Consider the following 16,536-nt stretch of genomic DNA (forward strand, 5'->3'; position numbering starts at 1 on the left):
AGTTCACCACGCTGCCCCAATGCGGATAGGTGGACTTCTCACACCTTCGAGAATGTTATAGTAAACAATTAGACATGCAGGTTTCCTCACGATGTTTTCCTTCAACGTTGAAGCAAGTGATATTTTAATTGCTCATAACGTACATTACTTAGAAGAGCTAGAGGTACGTGCGGTGATAGACCTGTGGATAGGACTTCGACCTCACTTTCGGGGGCCGAGTTCGAACTTTCTAAAAATATCAAATAATTTGCAATTGAACAGTAATCGTATGAAATAAGCTTTTTATTTAAAACTAATTCAGCCTTGTTAAGTGAAAAATGTACATGATATAATTATTAAACAGTCACGATTCCAAAGAAATCGATGAAGTTTCAATCGGTAAGTGTACGTATTCATCGGCTTTTATATTCGCTGATAACCCATGTCAAGATCACTTCAATCAAGATTGCATTATTATCGAAGTCATTTTGTTTCATTTATTAATCAGGTCATAACGAAATGATGGAACCTTAAATGTGTTATACAATGTTTAAGGTCTTTTGAAACCACTGAAACATATAAGCAAGTTTTTCTTATCAAAATATAAAGCTTTTGCTTGTATTGACCACAGTTAATTATCGACCTCTATTCGCCGTTATTTAAGTTTTAAGTACGAGTAAGATTCAGACATGCCAGTTATGATTACATAGAGATTGATGTATTTCGAGTGAAATTGGCAATAAAAAATGCTACTGAAAGCGAACGGACCATTGCATTCATGTGGTCTCAATTGATTCTTACGTGTATTTGATTCTTGCACCTTATATTATTTACATAATGTGAAGAAATCCTTTGATAACTGTAAAACCTAGTGGACTTTTAGGTGGCCATCTACAATAAAGTCTAAGATGTGCCAGATGTGATTACCAAAGAGATTGTTGTTCTTTGAGGAATACTACGACTATGGAATTCTCATTTTTTACTAAATTCTTAAATACAATTATTAATTTTTTAATTCTACTAAAAGGGGGTTAGCCCTTGACTGCAATCTCACCTGGTGGTCTAAGATGGAAGCGGGCTAACCTTTTAGGGAGTATGTTAGTCATACTTGACGGCCGACTGGCGCAGTGGGCAGCGACCTTGCTTTCTGAGTCCTAGGCCGTAGGTTCGATTCCCACAACTGGAATATGTTTGTGTGATGAACATGATTGTTTTTCAGTGTCTGGGTATTTATCTGTATATTATAAGTATTTATATGTATTATATTCATAAAAATATTCAACAGCTATCTTAGTACCCATAACACAAGCTACGCTTACTTTGGGGCTAGATGGTGATGTGTGTATTGTCGTAGTATATTTATTTATTATTAAAAAAAAAACGTTACAATAAAACTTATGCCTATAAAATATAACCTAATCTCATTACAAGACAAGCCATGCTAACGTGGATTGGTGCCAAGAACGCTGGCTGCATTTCCGCACATAGCAGCCAGGATTAATTAAAAAAAAAAAAAATACTCCTAAACACGACAACACTAAATCGCTTGGCGGCACGGCTTTGTCGGTATGGTGGTAACTAGCTATGGCCAAAGCCTCCCCATCAGAACAGAACAGAGAAAATTCAGAAAAAAATAAATTCCCAAATTGTCCCTGCCGGGAATCGAACCCCGGACCTCCTACCTAAATTCACAGCGCTCGCCATTGCAAGGTTCGTCGTCTAAGTAATATACTTAATAGTATATTCATGTCGTATGTTTAGTGACACAATATTATAGTAATTTTTACGTTCAAAATAACCGGCCAAATCGTTTATCTATATATACGAGTATCAAGGTAGCATAAATCTACGGGTTCAAAGTAAAATGAGTTATAAACAAACGTCTGTTTTTCAGAAGAGCGCATATTTAAAAAAAAGACGTACTAGTTTTTTGTACGTGACAAAAGTACAAAGATTAAGGCAGTACTTGTCATTTCCTTTCTTTTAATTAGCTACTGCAATAATCAAAAGCTCCCTAAACTTCGGTTAACTTTTTTTACTTTGCACTCGACTATATAACGAAGATATATAATAGACTGTTAAACACAGTATGATTTCTTAGCAACGCACAAACAATACATAAAATTCAGAAATGCATCTTAAAATTAACAAAGTTTTTGCTTACGAACGTAGCACTATAATCATTTCACATTTAAGTTGTTACTCCAGTACAAGGACCATCAAAAGTATTTCTGCCCGGATGTGGGAAGGTCTGTAGTTCGTGCAAGGACATTACGAATGCCCCTAGTTCCCACATTATTAAGGTCATCAGTATATGGATGGCTGATTTTAAACACTTCGTCTGCACGATTCGCTTTGGGGTGTTTTTGTAACATATTATATTTTTTGTTTTTTAACGGATCTTAGTAGGACGGATCTTCGTCCGTTGGAAAATATTGTTACTTGTACTTATGATTGTTTTGGTATTGTATTTGCGTATTACTATTTATATATAATATAATATATAATACATAAATTAATGTTTTTACGTAGATGTCCACCTTATTTTTATTATTTATGTACCATAAATTGTGATTGTGAACATAAGATACATGAAGTGTACAAAGGAAAGCTTATGTCTATAATAGATCTCTTCCAGCTACCCCAGGATTTTTTTCTCTTTATCCATTTAATTAATACCTTGCTATGGCATCTTTATAATAACAACCTCCCCCATATTATGACTTCAAGCTTGCAACTTAATTTACATACTGCAACGCAGTCACAACTAACGTCTTTTACTCGCGAGGTTACCATATAGCAACATCAAATATCTACTAGAGTCATATCAGATCATTATATTTTTTAAATAAAATTAATTTAAATATACTTACTATTGTTTTAATTTCATAGTTTAGACATTTAAAAAGGTAATCAATAAAATCAATAGGTTATATTGATTTTGTTTCTAAATGACTTAACTATAATGAGATATATACGTTATGTATTGTAAAAGCAGCTTCATCCAATTACTTATCAACCGGTGCGATTCAGTTTTGATTTGATGAACCTTAATACAAGTCGTTAAAAATGATGATTTACCAATAACCTAAGCAATCGTGACTCGACGCAATCATCGCCTGTGTTTAGCTAGCGGCATTTCTCTTAAGTTAAATGTCAAATATTGACCTATTGTGCTTTGCCACTTGTCTTTGCATTTCAAATATCTAACCAAGCAACACGTATAATTAATGCAGTTACTATAAAGTTATGATATGTTTTGTATTTAAATCATCATCTAACCTATTAACGGCCCACTAAAATGCACGGGTTTCCTCACAGAATAAGAATCGTTTAGGCCATAGTCCACCACGATGTGCAAAAGCGAATTGAGAGACTTAACACGCCAGAAAACTCTCAGGCATGTAAGTTTCCTCTCGATGTTTCCCTTTACCGTAAGAGCAGACAGTGCTATCTTAAATACCTTTAATTAAAAAAAAAGGACAAAACTTCGATAACTTATTGGCGTGTTCCGGGGATCGAACTCGCCCTCCACCTGATTAGCAAGCCGAGGCTTTACCCACTACGTTATGACCCACTGTATTATTTAAAGAATCAACTGTATTTATATAAATTTGCGTAAAACTACTGGTATCTATTGCATTATAGTATAGGATTCTCGGTCACCATATACGTACAGTTTAAGTATAGACTATCCTTTCGTTTACATATAGAAATAACGTAATTCTCCTTCACCAACAGACACAACATTGCAAAAATATTACGTACTTAACAACATAGCCTTATAGATTTTGATAAATGTTCCGCGATACGAAAGTCAGACACAATAGGATGAGCTTAAAGACTTAGAAGCTAGATTCGTTCATTTGTATTCGGATTATAGTTGTAATCAAAACGTACTAAGCAATTTAGTTACGCAACTACGATTTACAAAGAGTCACCATCATCATCATCATAACTTTAACAGATTGATATCTACTGCTGGACATAGGTCTTTTGTAGGGAGTTACCAAAGCTACGATACTGGTTCGCTTGTTTCCAGCGACTCCAAGCGGCTCTTGATGTCCTTTTTCCAAGTCTTTTTGGGTTGCGATTTCAGCATCTTGGGACTCCGACGTCCATCGGTTCTCCGAGCTATGTCTCCGCCCGTAGCCACTTCAGCTTTGCGACTTGTTGCGCTATGTCAGTGGCTCTAGTTCTTCTACGGGTACGGATTACAAAGAGTACCTTTTACAGAACTAAAATAATATCATACGTCCTACCAAGTAGGATTCGTGGCCTAAACCTTGTAATATCTTATTTATAGCTGAACAAAGTTTTTCAAAGAAAAATTAGTTTTTTTTAATTCACTTATGTGACTAAAACATCATTTTAATACTTCCCTTTCGCTACCTTTTCAATTATCGATTGTATATGTTATTTTGATTGCATATTCTTTTATTTGAGTTGCTTCGTATGTTTATCGGATATAGTTTTTGTGACCATTCGCCAAATTGAGCTGAAATTGAAATAACGGGCCTGAAACGATCTGGATTGATGCTGGCGTAGAAAATTGTTCAATGACTTCCTATATACCTATTTGATGGATTCGCATAGTTTGGGTCCTTTAGATTTTTCTTAATGAGTTGGTGGACTAATGGCGATTAGGCTATCCATAAGGATATGGCATTAAAATCTTGTTTATAAAAAGAAGTTTTAAATTAAAATGATTAAACTAGCCTTTCGCAATCACGATACACATTTAAATTGTTTCCATTGTACACAAAACAAAAAGTAAGTAGCGACGCGTTAATTGCTTTGACTTACAACGTTAAACGTCATTGCAGAGATTTAACGAATGTACGTAAAACTAAGTTTCACTTTCGGCACGCATCACGCATCGGAGGTCGTTGATATCTTAGGCCGTACACTGATATTGATTAAGTGATTCCATCTTTATTTAGTAAGTGTTCAGGTTGAATTTCTCTTGGCAAGAGAAGTCGTGATTTCTGTACAATTAAACTATCTGAAGCCATCACAAGCTCCGGCGGAGATGAGAAATGGCGGTAGCGTTATGTAAAGCGAATTCGGAATCTCTAGCGTCTAATTTGGTTTTTGTTGACCCATTCGAGTACAGTTAGAACTCTAGGCTTAAAGTCATTTTATTAAATCTAACATTACCATATTTATGATCAAAAGCTTGTCTTTTAAACTCTTTATTATAATATACTAGCTCTACCTCACGGTTTCACCCGCGAAAACAAAAGGTCGTAACGTAATGCTATATTGGCGGATACCATAGTCAGGGACCCTCCTTCCTTACGCTCAGTTATATTAATTTTTATTTTCTATTAAACTATGGGCAAGGTTTATAAATACTAGATTTTCTTCACAATAAACTCACTCTTTTTTTTTAAGGATTAATAATTTATGCTTAAAAATGACGATTGATAACTTAATTTCAATAATTCTTTCTATTAGACTATCAGACGATATGAGAGAACCACACAATATTTTGGTTTGATAAGTTATTTAGTCATTGCATGCGGATAAAAAAACACGTTTCTTGTGGCTTGATTTAGAAATACTATTATTTTAGGCCCCAATATTAATATAACTAAAATAAAATGTGGCCTTTATTACTTCTGGCTAAAATAACTTTATAATAGTAATAAAATATTTATTGAAATCGGTTCAGCAGTTTATTATATAAGTATACATAAAGAGGGGATATTATATAGTTTAAGGTTATAGTTATAATATACAGTGTAAAATTAAGTTGTGTAATTTGACATCACGCTTGTTTTATATTTGTACAATATTATTAAATCTGTTCCTCTTTTTCAAAAAACTATAAAGATTTGTCTCTGGCACCAAAATAAAGAAATTACACGTATACTATAATTTATCCGTCATTACCACTCTTACTCCCATAAGCTTATGAACAAATAGTTACAAACTATACTGCAAACATGTGATTTAGACAAAATGTACCGCAAAACGAGTACGCTCGTCGAATTACCAGTCGCCAGACAAGTATTGGGCAATCAACTTGCGACACATGAGAACAGTGGCCAGTGCCAATAGAGTAATAAGGACATGGTTGTATAATTTACGTTCACAGTGGCTAGTTGGAACCTTGTCGAAATAAGTCAAGAGGATATAGCATGGACATTGGATACCGAGACACACGCTGTAAAGGTATTGCATTACAGAAATACATAGTACGTTAGATATAAACGAGTATATGACTACAATAATTTGATTGCATTTGAATAAACCAAGAATAAGTTAAATAATAATATTTTAAAACATAAGAATAAGTTAACATTTAAGATTTTTTAGTTTAAATTATAGTTAAAATAATTTAAGTAACTAAAATATTTTAATTGAACGTCATGAAATATAGAAGATAACAGTGGTTATATTTTGATGAAAATTGGATGAAATGAAAATATAAATTTGGGTAACCCGTAATGGTAATAAAGATTAGATACTAACTGATACACAAGAAAGCTTAGATATGTAAAGGGATTCGTACTGACCATTATGAAATTTTTAAAGTGAATTTAAAATTTAATGCAACGATTAAACTCTTCTAAGATTTTTGAAAACCTTTTATTTATCCTTCGCAAAAAACTTACTTATCATACAATGACTAAGTAAGTATTCAAACTCGATTAATTGAAATTTATATTGAAAAAATGCACGGCGCGGTGGTGAATGTATTTTTAATGGTCGTTAAGAAAGTAAACTTCTGAAAGTAATTCTGGCATAAAAATTGGTTTTATATTAAAAAAGCAACCAATTTTATTTACAGAAGATGATATAAACAGCAGCAAAGCACAAATGTAGCATCAGTAGCACCTCTGCAGGAGTCATAAACGCATTGTTGGCTTCTAAGAAGTTCGTTCATTAGGCCTGCAGATAAACTACAAATATATTGCAACACCATAGATCAAAACTACAAAGAAGGCATATAAATGCCGAACTATCGGACAGGAATGATGAATAAATCAAATAAATACAGCAGTTTCATACAATAACAAACAGCAAGCACTAGATTTGACTGAAGCAAAGGAAATCGTTTTATGAAACTTGACATTGCATGGTAAGTAAGGTCAAACAGTTAAGCCTCATGCTTTCCGGGCGATTTGCAGTGCTGTAATACACCATTGTTGTAGATCGGTCACGATCTCGATCAATGGGTCAGAGTTGACCCTCTTGTCAGGAGTGACAGTTGGTCACGAAATTAGCAAGCTGAGCTCCCGCGAAACTGTTACTTTAGATTCTAGTTACATTTCCTTGAAATTATTTCCGGATGTCTGTTTTAACTTTTCTACTTACGTTTCAAGACACTTAATAATCTCTCAATGCATTTTATCAGGCATTCTTTATTCACAATTCTATGTCCAGATGTACCTTTACGAAACTTTATACTTATATAAGTTTATGTTTGCTAAGTTCTTACAATAATTTATCTCCCCTTTGTTTAACTAATAATTCAAATACATTCGTCACATATAAAGACTTATTTAATAGATTTTCCAAAGTAAACATTGCATTTAAAATGCAGTAAAGATTCATCAGTTACAGAGGTCAAGAAAGGACCTTAGGACCATAATCATGTATTTTACATGATGACTATTGTAAATTCGATACAGCTATTTTATGCAACGATGACTTTAAATGTGACTTTTTTATTTATTTTATCATTAAGATCTTGCATTTCTGCTGGGTTGTAGGTATAAAATATTTACAATATGTTGGGTATTTGGTTTTTGTATTGATACCATGACATCGCAGCATCATCTCAAATATCAAGCTGTTTATGCATTTTTCCTAGTTTTATCTATAGGATCAGAAATAAAAAATTTCGATTGTACTACTGCTTTGGCTTGAACACTACAAAAAAAGAGCTTTTTTACTGATTATCGTCTGAAAAATAATAAAACGATAAAGTAACTAAGTAAGTAACGTACACATGTATATATCGTTGCTAGAAAGATTGAATGAATGAATGAAGATTCATAGGTTACTTATTATAATTAAGATATTGCAAAAACGAAGATTGATTTTTAAAATCCTTGAAATATATCGCTGCTATCATACACTTGAACTTATTAATAACAACCTAATTATTGACAATTGATGTTCAATTATTGACAGTTACAATCGGTACCAATTAATGTGTGGAAGCTTAATGTAGCGTGGTGCGCCTTCAAAATGCATTGTAAGGCACGAATCATTCTCACGTCCTTAATAACTGTGAGTCGGAAACGGTAACAAAAACGCAACCATAGACAAAGGAAATGAAAACATTATGTACGCGGAACAACTATGGGACACCGGTGTTTATTAAATTAAGCAAGCAAAAGGCAATTTGTAAGACCGTGCATATTTCGCAAGCGTTATTTTGCAATAAACACTCGTAACTTAATGAGTTAACACATTCCACGTTCAAAATACTACAAAATCCTAATTTGCATCCTAACGAGTTATTTATACAAGCTTTAGTAATAGATTTCATCGCCTTTATGCTGACGAAAAAAATCGGCAATGATGAAGGCAACACAAAATGCGCGTCATAGTTATCCGACTTCGGAAAATTTTAATTAACATTGGTTTTTTTTTTCAGATTTTTGTCATCATCGTGTCTTTTTCGAAATAGCGAAATGTCTTGTTATTTATATATATATACATATATCTTTATTCGTACACAGCTACACAGTTAGCAATATAAAGTACGAATAGAGAGAAACACGAAGACTGAAGTAGGATACAAAGGGGGCCTTATCGCTTAGAAGCGATCTCTGTCAGGCAACCTTAAAAATAGAGAAAAAATAGGCGGTGTAAAATTATTATAAACCTACATTCAAATAACTACATTCGAATACATAAACAAAAATTACACAAATTAAAAAAAAAATATGAAATGAATATAAAAATAATAAAGTAATATATATTATGATATTACTTTATTATTTTTATAAAGAAGATAAAAACTATATGTGTTGCTACTCTTAATACTGAATTGTTTATTATTGCTTAAAAGGTTGACCTATCTACACCATACACATGAGTTGTTATATTGTTATTTCTATTTACTTAATTTAAAATAGTTCGGGTAGTACAAGCGTTAGATGATATATAGAAAACGCACTATCCAATTTCTTGGCTAACGCATTATCCTTGGCTTTGTTTTTATGTTCCCCGTATGCGTCCTACTTTGATACTAAATCTCACAGTAAAACATAAAAAAAAACTTTCTTCCTTGAAGATTTTTAGGTTGATTTTAAATCTTTCCTCCATAAAAATGTCTACTTTGTATGTCCTGCTATCAAGTACACTTTTCGTATCTATTAAAGGCAAGTGATTTCTCCTAAGTCTGTCATTTGTACTACCTACCGACTGTTATTACAATATCGGTGTGAACTCAGGCGGAACGTTACTAACGTTGGCTCGTCGACCTCGTGATTGATGTGTAGAAAGTAAGAAACCGATTAAGTGTTATCGAATGTATCTGTTGCACTTTTTATTGTTTTGTCATTCAGTTGGAAATAACATTGACTTGGTGCAACATTTAATTGGCGAGTTGGAAACAATAACAAAATCGCTAGTAAATAATATAGTAGGTAACCTCGAGTTATCGAGTAAGTTTTTTCTAGAGAACTTGTCTCTATCGTTAGCTTTGTCTATCAATGCGATTGAAAAAATAAACGGAGGGATGGTACTGAGTATTTAGAGGACAATATATAAATTAACAATAATAATATTATTATAATATTAAATATAAATGAAATGTTTAAGACCTACATATGTAATAAATTGAATCTTCCTAAATCTGTAGGGATATGTTCACTAAAAAATTGGTTAGGTTTCTTAATTCAAATTATTTCAATAGGTTAGTTATGCAAGATCCCCTTATAACAACAATATATAACAGATACTGACAATAGTATAACAGGTACTGACAATAACGTCCCTTACGCAATATCTGAGAGTGGATGGTACGTTTCAGATCTACGGCTCAATGAATCGAAGCTGATTGCTTTGCTTATCAAGGAGGAACTCAACGAAGAAGAAGCTGGCTTTAACTATTATCTATTGAATGCAATCAGGCTTACCTTGTAAAGCTTGTCTTTCTGATACCATACGTCTTCTTCTTCTTCCAACTGAGTGGATATAGCCTGAGTGAGGTCATCGCGAGACCGCGAAAGTATACGCCGCCGTGACACCATTTCTCCCCCCGTCACCGTTTCGAAAGGACCTAAGCTGGAACAAGAAAATAAACAAATAAAATAACTGATAATATAATATTTAGGCAAATTTCTATCTTTTTATCAATCGTCAAGTAAACTTTACTAAAATGGCAAAGTTCCTTAAAAACTGATGTATATGACGAATTTATACCACAGATATAGACCGGTCCTAGAAAAGTTATGACATAAGTAAGTAATTAGACAAACGCAAAACGATGAAAAAATTGCAATAGCATACTAAAACTGAAAAGTACTTAACTGATAAATAAAATAATAAATTTGATAGAAAGCTACTGAATGAGTTCATGAAAAGAAAAATCGGGTTTTTAGAAACGTTCGATTTTGTCAAGCCTCTATCTTTCAAGCTTGGGTGTGGAACATGAATTTCACATGTACCGTCTTCGTGGAAGAATGAATTCCAACTGTTAGATGGATGCAACAATCGGACCTTATTCTTTAGTACATCGAAGGTTGACAACAATAATAAAATTAATAGAATTAATTACTAAGACAGACATGGACAGACGTAATCAATCTTTATTATGATAAACGCTCTGTTTGAACGGAACTTGTGATTACTCTCCCATCAACAAATGAAACAATTGTCAAACTTTCTACACGGGATTAAGTTGATACGTAACAATATTATCAAGCAAAACAATGCAATCGTGAATGCGAGGCGTTTTATTGTATTTTGTATCGTTTAATAGCCACGTTGGCGTCACCTCTCTCATCAGATCTCTCCATTCACGTAATGATAATATTGATGATAGTCTGTTTATCAATGTAAGACTACACATGTATTTATCTCTTTAAAATGTATCTTTGAGCTAGGGATATTACAAATGAAAAAAATCTTGTTCCCTATGCATTATTTATCTACGTTGAGTTTACTTCTTGATTTTTTATCGTTTACGTATACAGCGTGTAACCGAATTACGAAATAATGTTGAGGGATGCATAAGTATATTTCATAAGGAGCCACTCTTTGAAAATATTAAATCAAAAGAAACATATTTATTTTTCCATACAAACGAATTTAAGCTTTCTTAGTCTTTACTTTTGACAACCCTATTGAAGATAAAAGACCGACACGTGCATACTACCTACGCTACGCGATGCATACCTAATAAAGTCGCAGAAGTCACATGATTTTAATTTTGCATGTGATATAGGGCTGCATCTGATTTTTTTCAGTAAAAACAGTGGTTTATTTAAAAACTATTAGGTTTTAGGTTTCACAGATAAGTTTCAGAGACAGCACTTAATGTACCTTTGAATATTATTTCGGTTTTTATTTAAACGTGGTATATGCTTTGTGCCTCCCTTCAACTCTCCTACTGACATCACTTCAAGCAATATTATTTATAAATATGAATGGTAGTAAACCCTCAAGATATTCCTTTGTCCAAATCGTAGAATATCTTATAAATCTGTTTACCATTACCTTTCAGGAGTATCATTATTTTATGTAAGCGTATTCATTAATTAAACAATAAGTCATTTCATATCACATTTCATTGTAATATGAAATAGCACGGCAGTTTTCATGTTTCAGTGTTCATCTTTTTATTTATCATTAATAATAATTAATTTTGGTACCTAAAATAATTTACGAAGGCACGAAGGTATTATTTGAAAATCCTAGGTCCTAAACTATATATATATTTTCATGTATTTATCTATCATTCCAATAATAGAGTTCTTTACTCTACGTTACATAAAACAGAATTTCGTAGTGCGTTAAAGACACCATCTCATCACTACCATCTTTAAACCAGGGCTAACAAAGCATTATACGCTTCCTTCCGACTCAAACAATATGTGGCATTGGATTCGGCATTGGCATTATCTAATGATCGTACAGTTCCTCCCATTCATCGTACTTTGTTTATATCTTAGATGCTGGTAATGTAACAATGGGTAGTGTTGTCAGAGAAAGTATCGATAAGGTAGTGTTGAACGCTCTTGTTGACATTGTTAGAATGGTGCTAAGTACCTATCTAGTAGTGAAATATAGCTGCCGGGCATTTTATATTTTTAGGGTTCCTCACCCAAAGGGTAAAACTGGACTCTATTATTAAGACTCCGATGTTCGTCCGTGTATCATTATGTTCGTCTGTCACTAGGCTGTATCTCATAAACCGTGATAGTTAAACATTTTAAACTTTCACTGACGATGTATTTGTGTTGCTGCTATAACAACAAATACAAAAAAAACAGAATACAATAAATATTAAAGAGGGCTCCCTCAAACGTTGTACTCGTTTTTACTTGATATTGATGACGGCAACAGCACATTACATTTACATTATCAACTCATTACCGGCCCACTACAGGGCACGAGTTTCCTTTCAGAACCTCGGGTTCAGACCGTGGTCTACCAAGTTGGCCAAGTGCGGGTTGGTAGAGTTCACACGCCCTTAAGAATGTTATGAGGTATCTACTCTCAGGTTTTCGTTCATCGTTTACAGTAAGTAATATTAAAATTTCTTAAAATAAAAACGCACGTAACTCCTTAAAGTTAGTGGTGCGTGCCGGGGCTCGAGCTCGGTCTCCACGAAGGAAAGCTGAGGCCTTACTCAGTAGGCTATCACAGCTTAGACGGAGCATTTATATATATAGTTATATTCACTTTTAATACAAATAATTTAATTCAAATCAAACAAATATGGAAGGGCGGTTCCGGTACAACTTGTTTTTTTTTTTGCCGTTTTTATAGATACGGGAACGGCCGTGCGCGATTCCGACTCGCACTTAGCTGTTTTATTTTTCAAGCATAACTACCTACGTGACAGTAAATAAGCGCCCTGACCAGAATGGTTTTAATTAAAGGTGATTAATAAGATTTCTATCTTAAAGACATTTGAGGTGTAGAGAATAGTTATGTTTTTTTATGGTTTCGTAAAATCTTTACGCTTTTGGTTAAGATAATATTTCAAACTAACTGAACTGTCACGTTGGTCTAGCAAACGTGTTTGGCTACGTATCTCGAAGTCTTGGGTTATATTGCCGAGTCAGTAAAAGAGATTATTAGCTGATGGGTTTTTCTGTCAAGAAATTCACAGTCAAAACCCGGAGTAAGGAAATACACGAAAGTGTCCACTCTCCACACTCTCCGGTAGTTGTCACAATCTCGGTCCCTCAACCGATATTGGAATAACGTGGACGGTTTTACTCAAGTTTGTGCCCAACCTTGGTAATTTGATAGGAAGTTGGAAATTAAAGAAATTTAATATTTTCTATTAGAAACGGAACGGTTCTACTACTTTAAGTGTATCTTAATACAAGCTTTATCCGCGTTTATAACGGTTTTTTTACAAATCCCATTGACCTGTGTTACTCTCTCTCCTTTCAACTAACTCTATAACAAAAATTATTTGGTCGGTGGCTAAGTCAGAGCGTGAAGGATGGACAAAAAAGCAAAAACACGAAACAATGAATCTTCTTCTTCTTCTTCTTAGGGTGCCGTCTCCTTACGAAGGTTGGCAATCATTAGGGCTATCTTTACTTTGGACACCGCTGCTCTAAATAATGATTTGGTGCTCTTTGCAAACCATTGTCGTAGATTTTTGAGCCATGATATTCTCTTCCGGCCAGGCCTCATATATGTTGAATAAATGAATAGATATATAAATAAATTTCAGTTAAGCCTCATAAAGCCTTATGTTACGTCAACATTAACACACTTGTTTAGACTTTAGTGTCAGGTTGAGAAGACCTCTGTGACACTTGCGACCCGTTATCTCATGCCGATCGAGATAGCTTTGTTGCGACTGCCCGCCTATGCGATTTGCATAATATTCTGTGAGTTTGTCGCTAGCTACTCGCTTATATATTTGAATAAAGACTCGGAACTATGCTTTATTTGTGGCAATAAAAAAGGGTATTATAGTTAGGGAACAATTATAACTTAAAATAGACACATAAAAACACATTTAATACAATACTATCGATGAATTTCCCAATTAAAAGGTTGCCTGGAAGCAAGCTGCTCCGCTTTCATCTCACACAAGATAGAACAATGATTGTTAAATTGTAAATGATGTTGGAAAAGAGCAACTGCTGAGTTTCTTGCCGGCTTCTTCGCGGTACAATCTGCCTTCCGAACCGAGTCACTACAAAAAGACATTCTTGACGTTTCAAAAATGCTTATATTAGGTCTACTTGAAATAAATGAATTTTGAATTTTTTGATTTAGTCTTACTTTTGGGAAAGTGGACCGGATTAAAATTATTGTGGTACCAGGAAGATATAAGTTCTAAGTAAGTAAAGTATTAAAAAACTAGAATACAGCACATATTGACCTTTGGTGGCAAGGGCTTCTGCTTGGAAAAGCAGAGCTATGATGCACGTCACAAGATTATTAAGTCTACGTATTTTCTCGACTTGTATATTACGACGCTGTATATTTAAAACAATGGACGGCCAATTGGCGTAGTGAGCAGCGACTCTGCTTTCTGAGTCAAGGCTGTGGGTTCGATTCCCACAACTGGAAAATTTGTGTGATGAACTAGAATGTTTTCAAATATTCATCAGTCATCTTAGTACCACAAGATTTGGGGCTAGATTGCGATGTGTGTATTGTCGTAATAAATTTATTTATTTATTAAATTTATTTTAGATCAAGTATGAATGTTGGCTTTTTTATATGTTTGGCTTGCAGACAATGTCAGTAAGAATGTTGCTTAATTATCTTATATCTTTAAACGAGCAATTCTTGTATATATATAATTGGAATCTCGGAATCGGCTCCAATGATTTTCATGAAATTTATTATACACTTGGGGCGATAAATCGATCTAGCTAGGATTCATTTATAGAAAATGTCCTTTTATTTCTGTTTTCCAGTAATAACCGATTTGGTGCAGACGTAGTTGCACGGGTCAGCTAGTGTCATATTAAAAGACCAAAACAAACGTCGTCGTAAGAAATGTCGTAGAGTTGAACGCAATCTCAATTCTGTCCTTAGACAAATACCTATTATAAAATAGCGGAATGCTTGGAAGTCACAGCACGCGCGCGTACTTGCGGAGACCGGAGTCGTTGATCGAGCGTGTTTCGCGAATTCTACAACTTGCTGAATATTTCAACTACACCAGTACACAGTCAGACATTTGAGAAAACACGAGACTAAAATTATAACATTTTTTTTAAATTCTATTCTACAATGTCATGAAACCGATTAGGAGTGTGAGTTTAATATAACCGCTGTACCCCTAACAGGTTATCCCGTTACCATAATAGACTGTATCATCACATGACAGCAGGTGAGATTGCAATCAAGGACTAACTTTTAGGAAATTAAAAAAAAATTACATTGCGGACAGGGCTAAGCCACAACTTAAGAAAAAAATATTCGCTCTGGCTAGCTCTGTGTAGCATAGAGACAGGAAGGACCTACTTTTTTATAGTTATAATTGAAGGACCGAGCAGATGGCCCACCTGATGATAAAAAAGTGGAATAAAATCGCCTATAAACCAAGCAACACTTCGCAGGGCTTGGCAGAAAATCTTCCAGCACCGTGCTGCCCTATGTTCATCAAGGGTCTGAAGGGCGTTGTTGTCGGTGTAAACGCCTCAGTTTACACCGACAACAACGCCCTTCAGACCGGACCTTCAAGACCCTTTCCGTCAGAAATAAGCATGGCAGTATCTTCCCCGATGAGCTCTATCGCAAACAGCTTTAATTTTACTACTGCCTACTACCTATAGCATTACACTGATAAATCCCGTCACATTAAGTTTTACATAAGCACATACATAAACAATGCATCTATTACCTATTAAATAGTAACGAGTGGGTGCTATAGTAATAGGCGTTTACAGTAATTACGTCGGCGAACCTGTTTCCAACTCACTGACCTATATCAGCAAGTGAGCTTGGGGATTAGCCGAGAGCAAGCGTTCTATCGCTTTAGAATTTCGAACGTATCGATAACATACTTGTGAATTATAAAAAAACGAGGGGGAAATAATGTTAAAAAATACAACTATGAATCCAGTCTTTTAAAAATCTCTTTTAACAATTATACTTAATTGCGACTGATGCAAAATTTGGTGAGAATAAGCGGTTGCTTGTTACTCAATTACGCTGAAATGACTGAAAATATTCAATTGAATAGCCACAGAGATAGATGGTATGCCTGAAAAAACATAATATTATATATATTTTGTAGACTGTTTTGCTTGGAAACTGATTTAGTCCGGCATCCATGGTTGTTTTTGAGTAGGTTCTTATAAATATTTCATTTTTAATGTTATTAGACCAAATAAGTTTTACTATAATATAGTTATAAAATATGTACCAAAATAA

General features: G+C 34.1%; 1 protein-coding gene across 1 annotated transcript in view; it reads right to left on the bottom strand.

The window, feature by feature from the left end:
• LOC120634756 overlaps positions 1–16,536 on the bottom strand; it is a 186,772-nt gene that overhangs the window by 118,965 nt on the left and 51,271 nt on the right. The window contains exon 2 of the mRNA XM_039905532.1: positions 10,086–10,233. Within this exon, the coding sequence (XP_039761466.1) occupies positions 10,086–10,199 (114 nt within the window). The 5' untranslated portion in view covers positions 10,200–10,233. The remainder of the gene's footprint in view (positions 1–10,085; positions 10,234–16,536) is intronic.

The sequence above is a fragment of the Pararge aegeria genome, chromosome 2 (genome assembly GCF_905163445.1).
Source record: "Pararge aegeria chromosome 2, ilParAegt1.1, whole genome shotgun sequence".
In the NCBI taxonomy this organism is placed as follows: Eukaryota; Metazoa; Arthropoda; class Insecta; order Lepidoptera; family Nymphalidae; genus Pararge; species Pararge aegeria.